General features: G+C 35.5%; 1 protein-coding gene across 5 annotated transcripts in view; it reads left to right on the top strand.

Moving 5' to 3' along the window:
* LOC142350913 (uncharacterized) overlaps window positions 1-14,894 on the top strand; it is a 99,284-nt gene that overhangs the window by 19,922 nt on the left and 64,468 nt on the right. For 2 of the 5 annotated variants that reach the window (XR_012760928.1, XM_075402928.1), the window contains exon 1: window positions 4,127-5,147. The exons of 2 other annotated variants lie outside the window; for them this stretch is intronic. Coding sequence is in view for 2 of the 3 variants with exons in the window: in XM_075402928.1 (XP_075259043.1) it covers window positions 4,756-5,147 (392 nt within the window). In the remaining variant the exon portion in view is untranslated. Of the gene's footprint in view, window positions 1-4,126; window positions 5,148-14,894 lie in introns of those variants that run through there. One more of the 5 variants, XM_075402927.1, reaches the window with a different exon arrangement.

Consider the following 14,894-nt stretch of genomic DNA (forward strand, 5'->3'; position numbering starts at 1 on the left):
TTGTTTGTTCCAATGCCATATATTCAAGGCATCTAGTGCTACGTAATAACCATACGTGCTTAGTTCATCAAAAGCAAATATTGCAGTAATTTAACATTTACAGTTGAAATATTGACCTAAATCACTTTACTTGATTAACCAATCAGGAACGAGTTATGATGACGTTATAGATGATTTTTACCTTTTTTATTTACTTTTACTTTAACCCGTTTTTCGGATCGTGAAATTGTATCGCATTCAGCGCCATTAGAAACTCTTAACAAGAGCAGTTGACTCTCAGAATAGACTAATTTGATTCTTTCATCAAAATTAGTCTTTTGTGCTAAGGTTTGCTAGATCTTAAGATCTTCCAATTTTTAATTTAGCTGGTCTTTCTTTACAAGAATTTAGCAACAGTACTAGCAATTGCCTGAAGCTTTACAAACTTCAGCACAAGATTGAATATAGTTTATCACTAAGGATATTCTTATCTTCAATCAAAATTAAAGTTACAGCCCTTTCATACAACTGAGCGACTAATAGTTTCGACGAGATTGTTTAACAATTGGAACCCAGTGAACAACCACGCAGGCTTAAAGCTCGAGAAGCAGGCTGTGATATTTCGGTTCCGCTGAGATTCTTAAGCAGCTGTAACATTTTTTGCTCTTGCATTAAAAATCAAGTGAGCTCTTCTTGTGTTTTGCTTTTTGTTATTTTAGAATACGTCAAATTTTAATTCAACAACGATTGTCTGCTTCAAAAAAGTGCTTTTTGTGGTGTTTTGGTGAAAAAGTAATCAATGTTTACTTTACGAAGCGACCAGAGCAATAAGTGCAAACTCACATTACCGGCCTCCTTAATTCAAAGACTTTTTTGTGTTTATTCTGCACCAAAGATTTCTAAGTTTTTAAACTGGACACGTTGACGCATGATGTTGTACAAGTGTACAGCACCGACAACTTGCTAACTAATGCGTCTGCTTCAAAATGCGTATGGTTAAGTCAAGGTTAAAAGGTTGCAATTTCAGGTTTTATGGCTTCGGCACCGTTTCAGAGAATTAAAACTTACCCTTTAATTAATGTGAGAAGAATTGATAAGCCTGTTAAGTCCTTGCTTTTAATACCTGTTTGATTAAAGAGTTATTGGATTGAATTGGTCTTGATCCTTTTATCGGGCCTGAATAGCCATAAAAGAACCACTAGGAAGCCAAAACAGCGTTGCAGAGTAGTTTGCAGGTTATTTATGCACTTGTTAACAATTTTTCCAAGTGTTTTGTCAGTTTGCAAGTGTTTGTTTAAAGTTGCAAAATGGTTAACTTGAAATTGGCAATGAAGTGGCATGAATTAAGCGAGACGTGAACTAATCCTACTTAATATATTCTTGCTTATGCCTTTTGTCTGTTTTGCCTGGCGTAGCGGTGATCAATATCAACAAACCGAAGATGTTACATGTCGATTTGTGAGTATACGTAAAATATGAGTAAAACAAACATTGGTTTTTTTAATTGAGGCTGATTTTTCAGTGGTGTCAGGATCTGTAACGTTCTAATAAGTTGACATTGTTTTAAAGCATGCTTATTTGTTCACTTTTTTGTAAAATAATTGCCGGTCCGTCTAATTATGTAGTACAGAGTCCTGGAAATTAATAATTGTTTCTATTAAATGGAATTTTTAGAAGCTGAAGAATTTTTAGACTTTGTTTTAAACCCAAATTATGGGACAAAAAATATCAACTATTTCATTTTTAAGTTCTGATTCTTGGTTTAAGTTGTATAAGTGATCACGCTATGCTAAAGTATTTTGGGACGTGTATTTGCAGATTGAAGAATTGGAACCCAACTTTTCGGGAGCTATCTAGCTAACGCGGATGTTAATTTTCTGTCACATTTCTGCCTTCTCAAGAACGGTCTATTAGACTGAAAGGCGACCATCGTGCTTGTTCAAGTAGGGTCTGAATGTATTGACAGGAATTCCGTTCTGTGAACCTAGCTTGAACTTTGTTGACATCCGTTATGGTTCTTATGTAATCCCTTAACAATCTTCAAAGCCTTTAATCGGTTTCCAAGTTTTCTTGAAATACCGATCATGATTGCATCATTATCATTGATTACCTTTCGTCTAGTTTGGCTTTGTAAATTTGGCTGCAGTTAAAATTTTGCAATGTGTTAGGTCAGTGAAATTTGTAGGCTAATGAATCTGCGTGCGAGTTGACGGCTGAATTGGGTAAAGATATATAAAGCCTTCACATACCAGACTATAATACATGAATTTGTTCCATTCATATCTTATGGCTCCATATATAATATATCTATACGTGAGTATTGGGCTATTCCAGGCTATTTCCATTCAATACTTTAGGGTCCCAGTGCTTAATACCCTTAATACGTTGAGGATAGCTGTGTGAAACAAGTTAATATTTCATTGACCTATTCTTTGCTATTCCTATTTTCGCTATCTTGCATTGTTAGCCCGTTTTCTGTGAACGTTGATGCATTTATTTCAGAGCTTTCTTACCTGACTGACAATTGTCAAACAGTGAAGATAAAATTTGATACATTGAACGGGTTTAAGGGCGAAATTTGTTCAATTTTGTTTGTTTTATTGCATTTTTGTCTGATTTTCTGGAGTTTTATGGATTTTTCATCCGATTAGATGTAAAGCGACCATTGCTGTTTTGCATAATCCACTATACATTGTAGCCTTTTAGTGTGTTATGTAGTTCTGGATTGAAGCAGTGAATTAACTGCGTTTTTTGTTACGCTTCCGTGGCCATAATGGTTATGGCATATCTGATAAGGTAGACGACACTCCACTATGGCTTAGTCTTGCATTGTTGTGTCAACTTGGCAATGAGATTGCACTCCTTCCACAAAAATGGGTCATTTGACCGACTGTCGCGTGGCAGAATTTGATATAAATTTGGGAAAGTTTGCCTACTTTTTTGTATTCTTGACTAACAATTGCCTGATTCTTTTCTGTAATGCAGTTCTGAAAATGTTGCTTTTCTGTTATAACGCTTGAAGTTTTTTTGGCTCCATTCCTTAGAACTACTAGGCTTACCTTGATTTGGTAGACTTTGATTAATTTATTTTGAAACCACAAACAGTTTTTGTGACCTGGATTATTTAATAAGCGCTAGCTAAAGTGGTTATCGAATTTGGCTTCAAATAAGTTCAAATTTGTACTTGTTCAAAAGCTTTATGAACTGCAAAAAGTTGTGTTAAAATTTTAACCCAAAGCTGACTTAGCTTTTATTCGGCCCAGTAGCCTGTATGTATATTTTCTGCAATTTTAACCTTATTTTCTGTCTCTAGTTTATTGTTTTTACTTCTTCAAGCGCCGATTTTGCGATCAACCTTGTCCCTAAGCTGTTATCAGACTCCGAAAACTCACTTTTGCTGTTTACATTGTCTTGTACGGAATTCTAGTTGATAAATTCTGATCCAAAATTTAAGTGTCATAAACCACTAATTATGGACTTCAGAAACAGTATCTTAAAACGTGTACATTAGAACAGATGTCATTCATATGTTATAACAGAAAACTTTTGTTGTTTTGTATTATTCTCGAAAAGTTTTGTTGTGAAATCGTTTATTTCTGTAAATTTATTGTGTGCCTTTAAGTGCAAATCTCAGCATGATTTAGCTGCAGAATTTTAGATTTATAGCCAGACGTCCCAGGGTTTTGACATGTATGTTTTTGGGCTTTGTTTTGCCAATTTTTATAGAAGCTTAAAGCTTGTTTGAAAACATAATTGGGCCCTATATTCTTTCCAGTGCTGGAAATTATGAGAGTTTTATGGCTTCAACAACAGTGCAAGATATGAGTATAAAGCTAACTTTACCCGTTTAGGGAATCAAATTTTGTGACAAGTTTCCAATTAGAATTATTAACCATATTTTTGTCGGTTTTTGTGGCTTTACCAATAGAATGGAATCTTTTTAAGTAGTTTGAACTTTTGAAACCTAGTAATGTGTTGTCGGCGAGAATCCTGGCTTTTGTTTTCAATAAGATGTTAATATTCGTTTTTGATGGCTGAAATTTAACACGTTTTCTGTCGGAAAGTGCTCTGAAATAATTGTAATTTCCTTTGAAATCTTGAAATAGTCATTAAAGATTGGCAATGTAGTGCTTTAATGCAGCATTTTTGACAAGGAAACATTTTGATTAGCATCATTAAGCATAGTGGATTGTTATGTAGACATTAATCATAGGGTATCCTAGACAATGTGTCGACAACAACAATGTCTATTGTTTATTCCGACTGTATGCAAAGCCCATTGTGACTTTGTACGAATGCTAATTACCCAAAGCAAAAGAGAAATCTAAACCATGCCTTGTTTGTTCCCACTTTCCCCGTGGAGTTAAAAATAGGAAAGACTATGGAATATTAAAAACAGAAGTAGTCGCGTTTTTATTCTTGAGTGCTTTACCTTCATTTTAATTTGTATTGTATAATGTGCGGACTATTTTTTTGTTGATTATCCAGGAAGATTTCTATTATTTTTCCATCCCCACTTCGTTAATTCCTTGCTTTTGTTTGTTCATGAACAAGATGCGGCTTACTCATTTGTTTTTGTTTATGGTGATTTCATGTCATTGACCAAAAATTAATTATTGATCACTGCCATTTTAAGCGTCATATTTTCCTTTGTGAAGATTAATGTGGAAAATTACTCGTATTCTATACTTGTCCAAGGAATGCTGGCATGTTTTTGTTCCATTCTGTGGAAAATAAATAGAGTTGTTTATTTTGGTTTTAGATTTTACATAGAAAATGGCTTTCTCTTCCTTGTGTTGTGTAAATAGTTCACAAACCGATGAAGGAATTGATTTCAAGAAGACATGTTTTTCAAACTCCCAAGAAAGGTTATGTCCTTATAGCCCGGTAGTTAACCACAGATCATTGCGAGAATATAATATTACTAATAATCCTTTACAGCGTGAAAATCGGATCAGTAATAGTTCGTTCGGTCATACTGTGCCAAACGTATTAAATGTCCCTAATTCGGTTGATGGTGTGCCGCGTTTACGAAGCTACTCGAGTAGTTCTGGATCATGTCCCCAAGAAAGTAGAATTCTCTTCTCTGATTACCGAGAGGTAGCTGCTAACGGGTTCATTCTCGGAATTCAATCTTCTGCTGATTCAGATTTTCATCGTCAAAGCAGGTGGGCTATTATTTAAAGAAAAATTTCAAACAACACAAAGGTGCAGAATCATATGATGGGCAATCTTTTGATATTCTTCCAAAAGCTAATTTGTGCCGACGTCATGCAATTGTGGGAAGGAACTCTATGCTAGCCTCCCTTTTTGACACCCTCCTCCTCCCCCCCCCCCAAAAAAAAAAATATTAATTAGAAAAAAAAACGTGAGTGGTATCATTTGAAAGCCTTCACAAAACAGAATACTTTACGTAAAGGTTTTCTTGAATACTTTGGGAACAATTACTTAAATTGATGAAGCTTTTCATTGCCATCCAAAAAGATGCATATTTTGGATTTCATTACTTAATAGTTGTGTCCCCTTTTTCAAGAGCTAGACTGTAGACAAATTTTTGATGCGCTTTTTTGCACTGTTCGCAGATATCTGCTGTTTTCTAATTTTGTCTCATTGGTTATTATATGGAAATTACATGTTTTGTAACGCTGCATGGTTCAGATAAATTGATAGTTTCAAACACTACCGTTAATCTACCCGACGACTGTGTCACAAGTTCTTTTGTCAGTTTCTAAATTTTGCGCGCTTTTCTAGTTGATTTATACTTTGTAACTTCTTGACTTTTAAGATATGATTTGTATCATCTGATCATGCATAGTTACCATTGCTTGGAGGCTTCTGTAATCAGCTGTTGGTATTGCCGACTTTGATACCAATTTTTAAAATTGTTGAGCCTTTTGGAGTTCTGTCTGTATTATTTGTTTCGTTAAAAACTACTCTACTCTTGGTTTTGATTACGTTTGCTTAAAAAACGTAGCTGAATTTCAAAGTTCTGCGGTTGCCTTTCTTTTTTTCCTTTTCCAGTTTACGATTTTTCTTAATATTGATGTGATCTCTGATCTAGCTGAGCTCGCTTCATTTGAAACTGTACTTGTGTCTCTGTAATCTTACTTTTTTTAAACCTTGGCCAGCTTTTTTCTTTAGTTTTTTTATTACCATTCATGCAAGTATTCCAAGACTGTTCGTTATCTAATTATAGTTAATTTTTTAATGAAATTTTTTTTGAGCAATTTTGTAACATCAATTAACAAAATTTTGTGTGAGTTTTCTGTTTTTAATTGCTCTCAAACGAATATTTGTAGCTTCGTAGCAATTATATTAGTCCCTTTGGTCCTTTTATGCGATTTTTTGCTTGAGTGATATTTTGTATGAGCCATTGTACTTTTCGACCTCAAAAACGCGATAAACAGGTAGCGCCGTGCGGGCATTAAGTTGTCTTAGAGCCTCCCCCTGCTTGTCGTTCAGGCCGTAAGGGCCTCGTGCAGCCAAAAAACCCTCCCACCGTTGCCGCACCCCCCTCCCTCATTGTTACCCCCTCACCCCGCTGCGCTCACCTCACACCCCTTCAAGTAAGCCCCCGACCATCGCCACCACCCTGCGACCCATCCGCCGCGCTCACCCTGCTCTCCAAGTAAACTATACCTCGCCTCACTAAACCGTAGCTAGCCTCCGACAAAGCCAACCGCTTGCCGGTTGTTTGAAAGCAATTCGACCGACGTTAGTCGGTTATGTTTTAGTCTTTTTGGCTACTGGTTTGAAATGATTTAAAATTAATGATGTCTAGTTTGATTTTCTTGAATGTTTTCGAGCACACGTTCTTTTTAAATTTTTTGTCTACATGTTTCTTCTGCTAGTTTAGTTTGTCATTTGATGAGATTGAATGAGTTTTTTTTTGTTGCACAGTATAATTCGCTTCGGTCAAAAGGCGGCCGTGGATTTTATTGGCTTGTACTGTATCAATTTCAGATTTGTTTAAAATCTGTTTTGGACGCACTGTTTGCTGTTTGCTTGCTCTTCCTTCTTATGGCTTGCTATTAGTTAATTAACTATTAATTTGTTATTGTCCATTTATCTGTACCAATATATTGTGCAGATGTCAACACAAAAGATGTATCAATAGAATGTTCCCAAACAGCTGAATCACTTGTTGAAAATTTATCACAATTTTTTTGTTTATTTGAATATACATTACTTAACATTTTTCATCTCGACAAAATTGAAGTTTACAGTTTCGTGAAAAAATTTTTTGTGGAGAAATTGAGGATTAGGTACTGCTGCCAGTTCCGGATTATACAGATTAACTTTTTTTAAATCATAGTGTTTTTCTGCCAGCCCCACTATTCTTGTCGAGGCATTTTTTGACTGTTTTTGAGGGCGTCCCAGACTAACTTACTTGTTAATTGCTCTCAAACGAAGTTTGTAGCAATTATATTAGTCCTGTCGGTCTTTTTTTATGCGATTTTTCGCTTGACCAATTTTTCGTCTGACGCTTTTGACTTTTCGTCCTCAAAAACGGGATAAACAGGTAGCGCCCAGCGGGCATTATGTGCTCTTAGAGCCTTTCAGGTCTGTTTCAGCTCAAACTGTCTTGGAGACTTATACTTATACTTATGGTGTGAGGGGCGGTTCTTAGAGGTTGACACCCCCCCTTTGTTGACCCCCCCCCCCACCCCCACTATTGGCTCCACCCCCCCCCCACCGCGCTTTTGCCCCCCCCCCACCCAGTGCTGCCCCCATCAGCCCCCGGTGCACCCCCCCCCCCCCGTGGCTAGCTACTGACCAAGCCAACCGCTCGCCGGTCGTTTGAGAGCAATTCGCCCGACGTTAGTCGGTTATGTTTATCATTTTAAAGCGCCTTGTTTCTAAAATTTTACAAAAGGAGAAATTTTTCAAACATTTTGTGGACACATTCGGAGTCAACATTTTTGGGCTAACATTATCAAATTCAAGTTCTCGTTGCGGTATTTTACGACAAGTTAAAATTTTTCCGAAAAAGTTTTCATATTAACCAATAGGTTGGCTTTAAGACGCTGTCTCTGTTCAGAAATTTTTGATGATTTTGACCAATGTTTGACCAATCTTCTTTGTTTGCTCATCGCACAGTCATGAGAAACAACACAAAAAAGCTCCTAGTTCTTCATTACAAAGAGAAATTCTATAATTTTTCATATAGAAAAAATTTTTGGCGCAGTACGGTGAATTGCGACTAATTTTCATTCTCCGGAAATTTTGATAGCTTTGAATCCTTCCTTGGTCATACATCTCAAGAAAATGACAACTTTGTCAAAAATTGGTTATCTGTGTTGTGTACTAATGTTATTTGAGAAAAACAATGAAATTTCGGCTAAATTTTTGAGTTCTTGAAGTTCCTTTTTCAGGTTTTTTTTTAATTCTAGAGGAGAAATTGACCCGTTATCTTTTTTATTTGTAATCAAGCACTTGACTTCTGGAAATCGATTTTTGAACAAATTAGAAACAAAAAATAAATTGTTTCAGAAAAGTTCAACTTGTTATATCAGACTTGCAGATGCAGACGCAGTTTTGTCGCTGTGGTGTCTGATATTGCTTAACACTAGGAGATGCTTCAACGCAAATCTGGAGTTGCCGGTTTTTTTATCAAGACAAGTAAAGTACGCTGTTTTTTTGTACGTTTTCCTTATCTTAAGATTTGTAAACGAAATAGTTTTTTTTTCTTAAAATAGGTGAACGATCATAACATGAAATCTTTTGAACGCATCAGAATCTGAAGTATAATGATGTTTAATACGAGCGTTTTTACTAAGCTAAAAGAGACGAGATCTTTTGCAGGCATAATTGAATAAGTAGAATTGATGGACGAGATAAAGACCGCGTCGAACTTCCATTACCGGTCTTTTTCGAATACTCATAACTTCTTTTCAAATGGTAGTTTTTCAAGTTTGATTAGCTGAATGCGTGGTAACTTCTGGACACCAGTGAGTGGTCCTGGAGTTTATCTGATCTCGTTTTCTGTGTTTTCTTTTTTCTTGATTGTCGATAACTTTTCAAGAGTTTTTGCTGCCATTCATTGCTAATATTATTGCAAAATTAACAAAATTATAGCAAAATTATTTATGAAAATTGAAAAGAAACTACCTGTTTAGAGCAATTTTTTGAGTTTTTGTCGTTTGTCTCTAAATGTTCTGAGGCTATTGGTGGATTATTAAGAAAAAGTTCCATGTCAACTAAAGTTCCAAGAATGTTGAATTAAAGTTATTTGAGACTAAATTTCAATTTTGCCTGCTGCTGCTTCATAATTTCCTCACGTTTCTGTGATAACAAAATTATATATGAGAACGTCTTGTTTACAAAAAGATGTTTAAATTAAAGGATACTTATTTTTTAACGTATCCCGTCTCCAAAATTTTGTGAATCCCAAATTTAAGTTAGTTTTTTGTTCAAAAATAGAACTAAAAGTCATTTGCCAAGCAGATAGGATTTCTATTTTTTGCTTTTTGTGCTAATAAGGAATGTTCTTGACCTTCTTATACATTCAGGCGTGTATCTTCCTGGTGTGAAACTATTGCAATCAGTTTTGAAGGTATGTTAAAAGCAAAAAAACTCTGCGTTTCATTCATTTTTATCACTATACTAATTTCGTTGACGGCTCATTGTGATCAATAAAGATGCAAAGAGCAGTTGCTCATTAAGGAAACGTGAATAAAACTTAGCCAATGTTGAAAAATCAAATTTAGAAATGGGGTACAATCGCTCATGAAATCTCGTGTACTAAATCTGGAAAATTATGTATTAGGGTTTAGAAAATGTCTCCAGCTAATATGTAGTAAATTAGATGTTAAGAATTTGTCTGCTAATGTTTACTGCTTGCTCTCAAGCGTTGTCTGAAAAGCTATCTTATTCTTGTTTGTCTTTTTTGCCAAGTTTTTGCTTGATCGTTTCTCGCAAGCATTGGAGTAAGTAGAATCCTCGCTCTACCGTACTGATGTAATTGATTGTGTAGCAATGCAAAATTGGTATGGACAAGAAGTTGAAATCCTTTTTGTTCTACTGCAACTCAAATGAAGTGAATTTACATTTGTGAAAGTTGTCATTTACTATTGGTTTTATAGCAATTTTTATAGCATAATTTTCTTGTGGAGCGTCAAATGTTGCTTTCTTAACTAGCCGCCGTCAGCCTCTCAATGCTTAATATTTACGTCCTCCACTGTTTTACAATTTGAAGAATTTGCAGTGTATTGGAACGCTGTTTTTTTAAGATCTGTTCGCACATTTTCAATATTTTTGACGTCAAATTGAAGTGGTTAGTTTTGGTCACGCGGCATGAAGTTTTTGACTCTAATTTTAATGTAGTATGAGAAAACGGTCACGAATTTCACGTTTGAGTCTTGAGTTATCTCACTCTTCAACTAAATGGATTTTAAAATTCTGTGACTCGTTAAGTAGTGAATACGGCTCCTGTCAAAATATCAAAATCAAAAGCAGCGGGATAAACCAATATAGCCCGGTCATAGTGCATTAGGTTATCAAAGTTCATTAGAGCGATTGCTAGCTGACATTAGTATTAAGCTTAATAGCTTTCAGTTAAGAAATTGTAGTCTGCTTTCAGCTTAAAAGCTGTAATCGGTCTGCTTTTACCTCATAGTTCCTAAATTTGTATAAATTCTTCATTATGGTTTTCAAAATATCTTTAACTAATATAAAATGAATAAATCTTAAACAACTGCCTCGGTAAAATTTTAACTACTCGCTCTTGAACGAAAGTTGCAACAATTATTTTAGTCGTGTTTGTCTTAGTTTTCAATTTTTGTTATTGGCTACAGGTACAAGACAAACTGTGATTTCTGTAAATTGCTTTTTTAAATAATAGGTTAAAGTAATTTGAGTCCTAATAAATTTAAGTGATTTGAGGCGTACAAATTTTGCACTGATTTCTCATTACTTAATTGATGTATTATTTGAATATGAGATTTTCCTGAGTTCTGCATGCCATAATTTTGTCCGTCTTTTATTTGTTATTCTTTATCTAGTTTTCCCGTTTTTCCGACGGTTTGTGTGAAATATGATATCGCTGGGTTAGTTTCGGTGATGGCTAATTGTGCTCAATCTACAAAGAACAAATTTTCTGCAAAGAATTGTTGCTCAGTAAAGAAACGTAAAATAAACGGTGCCAATGCTGAAAAAGAAAATCAACCATATAATGGGGTAAATTCGTTGAGTCCGAGTTTTACATGCCTCTTATTTTAACTTTAATCCATCACTTAAATTATAGAGGATCTTACTGAACATGTGCCTAATTAAAAAGCAGCAAACTAGCATGTACTGTTGTTCTAAAAGAAAATAAAACAGTTATATCTCGTTTCTTTTTTTCTATGCTTGCGCCAATCTCAATCGTCGTAATGAGGTTCAAGCGAGGCTATTTTCCGTTACTCCGGCGTTGTTTTTGTTTTTGTGCTTTTTCAAGATTTCAGCAATGATAGTTTTGAAAGTTTAATTTTTGAATGTATATGATTTCGATTATCTTGTGGATTTGTCCTGTCGTACGATTCTCTGTTGACAACAAATGTGCTGTTTTTAAGATGATTTAATGACATGTTGGCCATTAATTTTTGTTTTTTTTTTCAGTGATTTGATGGACAAGTTCGCTTGCAATGGTCTCATTGTTCTCATTATGTCGAGTTCATTTTACACTGTAAGATTAGGCTGTCATTTTTGTCTGGTCGAATTTTTGTTGATGTGACATTTATTAGACGGTTTTTTGACGCTGCTGTCTAGACGTTGCTGTAGTTTGTTGATATTTACTTGGCGTTGTTTAATAATTGACTAGAACATTTCTTTTTACTTCTTCGTTCTTATTATTCTCGCTCTTCTTAATATTCCAAGAACATTTTTAATTTGCTTTATTCCAAAACTTTACGAACCCGATAGGCGGTTTTTCATGCTCGTAATTTTTCTGCTGCCACGTGATGGCAAATTTTGTCATTTTCATTCTTTGAATATTTATCTTGGCTTCTTGGGCAAATTTTATGATATTTTGGATGAAATCAAACTGACCTTTTATCTTGCCGATTTGCGGATTTTTTTGCGCACAATTGTTTGTTAAGTGGAGCTGTAGGAATTATTTCTTTTACAGGACCACAGAAAAAGTTTTTCGAACCGTCGAAAACCTTTAAGGTTTCAAAGTTCAGTCTATACCTATCGCAAAATCTTAAATTCAGCAGATTGGTATACGAAGGTGGAATTTGATTGGTCATAAATAGAAACTTTACTTTTAATGAGTAGCTTTAGAAAATGGAATTTCTTTTGAAACAGAACAACTGGACTGACGGACTAGCCGGCCGAAACTTGAAATATCATTTGGAGATTGGAAGTTCTGTGTTTTTTTTTGTGATTTTTTGAAAAACTTCTAAAGATCTAAGAATAAGATCTATATCCACGATCATATTTTGAAGGTGATAGCCCTTATGGCAAGTAACTTCCTGAAAAATACTCTCTGGCATTGGTTTATAAAATATATGTTCACTATACATGAGAAAATTGGAAATGGGATTGCTCAAGTCAGTTCCTCCAAAATTGTTTGAAAAGTGCAATTTATTAATTTCTGAAGTCAGTAGCTGGTGTTGTGAATTTTTTTGAGACAATCGTTGTGGATACAAGGATTTATCAGAAATAAAACTTATTGTTCGGAAATTATATTCATTTTAGTTAGGCTGGTCAAATTTTATAAGATGCAATTGAATGAAAAGAGATTCTGGAATCTATGAGATTTGAGTGATTTATTGTACTACTGATGAAGCAGGATAACTGTAATTGTTGCTTACCTTGTTTAACGTACTAATCAATGAAAATTGAAAGTCTAAAATAGGGGCAAAAGTATCCGTCCGTTTTCAAGCATTGGTGGTCGAATATACAATCACTGAGGGACCAACTGAGAACCGACTTGCGCCCAAAGCTCTAACGAAAATGAAAGTTTTGTTGGTAGTTCCTTTTGTAGCGCTTTTTTGTCCTCATGCTATTCTTTCCGGATTTATTTTGCAATTAATTCAACGCGGGGGGGGGGGGGGGGGCATTAAGTTCTCTTGGAGCCTTTCGGCTTACTAGACTCTACGTATGCGTTTGACCGAAACTGTTTCGGGGGCATAAATTGATGCCGCCCTCGCCCAACAGCACCACACTCCCAATCCCTACCCCTGCCCTACCCCCGCACTTCCCCCTCCACCACCACCACCCTGCGACCCATCCGCCGCGCTCACGCCGCGCCCTTTAAATTAAACTAAACGCAGCCTCACTAAACCGCAGCTAGCCACTGACGAAGCCAACCGCTCGCCAGTCGTTTGAGAGCGATTTGCCCCACGTGAGTCGGTTATGTTCTATTACCGTTGAGTGGTATAGGCCATTCGGGATGGAGTTAAATGAAGTAATCTAACATTTGAATTTAATAGGTTAATCCTGTGTGGTTAATCTCGAACCGTGAAAAAACTTTTCTGCGTTCCAATCCTAATTAAAACGAAAAATTGAAGTAGCTGAATCCAATTGGCGTCAGTTTACTGAAACGCGATTAAACTTTGCGCCAAAAATGGTTCCAGTCAAATCATTATTGATTTATGGTAAGCCCGTATATCAATGTTAGATAAATCTATACCCACGCACGCTGAAGCTGGCTACAATTGAACCCTGTCTGTATTTAGAGCGCTTCGTTCAACGTTAGTTGATCGCGTTTACACAATCTCTGTTCACACTTTTTACTATTTTGAGATAAGTCGAAGTTTTTTTTCGAGTCTTGAGGTCTATTTTCTAGCAAATTGAAACGTTTGCTTTTGAAACAGTCAGTCGATTCATGCATATAATTGCTGCGATTTATCTCAATTAGCTGGCTTCTTGCTAATTTCGGGGTGGCAGCTTATTATAATCAACATCGAGTTTTCCCACCATCAATTTGTGAGTTATCCCGGTCAAAGAGAAATCTCAATGAGATTTCTTGAGAAATTTGTTTCATTTAAGGAAGTTACAATTTAGTTGTTAGTTTTGAAATAACAAAAGTCGCTTTGCTCTCAAAGCATTCCCGCGAGTTACTGATTTGTTTGAAGAGTATAGAGCAAACGTTTACAATAGAGTTCAAACTTTCCCAAATCTTTGGTAATCTAGCCCGATGTTGGACCAGATCTTCGCTGTTCAACTGGGTTTGTTTCCAAAATGCCCCAGCAGGTTTTATGAGAATTTTCCAAAATCTTGGTTTTAAATGTGGGCAGTTTCAAGTGGAAATTCTACTCTCTTGTTGAGAGGTTTAATCTTAACGTCTGAGTAACGTTTGTAGCTCAAACAGCTGTTAAAATTTCGATTAGCAGATTTCTTGACCGTCAAAAAGGAAAAGTCTGTATTCTTTCTATGTCTAATATAAAGCTGTGAAATCGAAATTGTTAACTAATTTAGAGCAAAAATCTGATTTTTTTGAATTGTTCAAATTTGTATAGTTAATGCTTGCAATCTAATAGCTGAATTTTTGTACATTTTGCTTATTTTATCCTGACTTGTCGTAAGTAATACATTGTGTAAGTAATAGACTGTATAAGTAATATTGGTTTAAAAAACTGTTGAATAAATGCGACGCATGAAAGACTACGCTTTTGACATATTTTAAATGATTGTAGGAGCTTCCCAATGTTCCCCAAACTTCCAACTTGTTTTTTTTTGTGATCAACATTAATTGTTTTGGCGTATACGACCAAATTTTTGCGTCTGACATTTCCCCAAATTTCATATTTGTCGTAAGCAGCATTATTTTTTGAGACTAGGGTCTTCATACATGCGGAACTTTATGCAGTGCTGCCATTGCAGCAAAAATTGGCTAGTTTTGTTGAAGCTCTGTTTAAGTGGGAGCACGTCTTTACTAACGATTTAATATTCGGCACACCTTATCTCAGCTATAGCGCTAAAAGACAAAT

Source organism: Convolutriloba macropyga, chromosome 12, assembly GCF_964194025.1.
Source record: "Convolutriloba macropyga chromosome 12, txConMacr16.3, whole genome shotgun sequence".
Taxonomy (NCBI): domain Eukaryota; kingdom Metazoa; phylum Xenacoelomorpha; order Acoela; family Convolutidae; genus Convolutriloba; species Convolutriloba macropyga.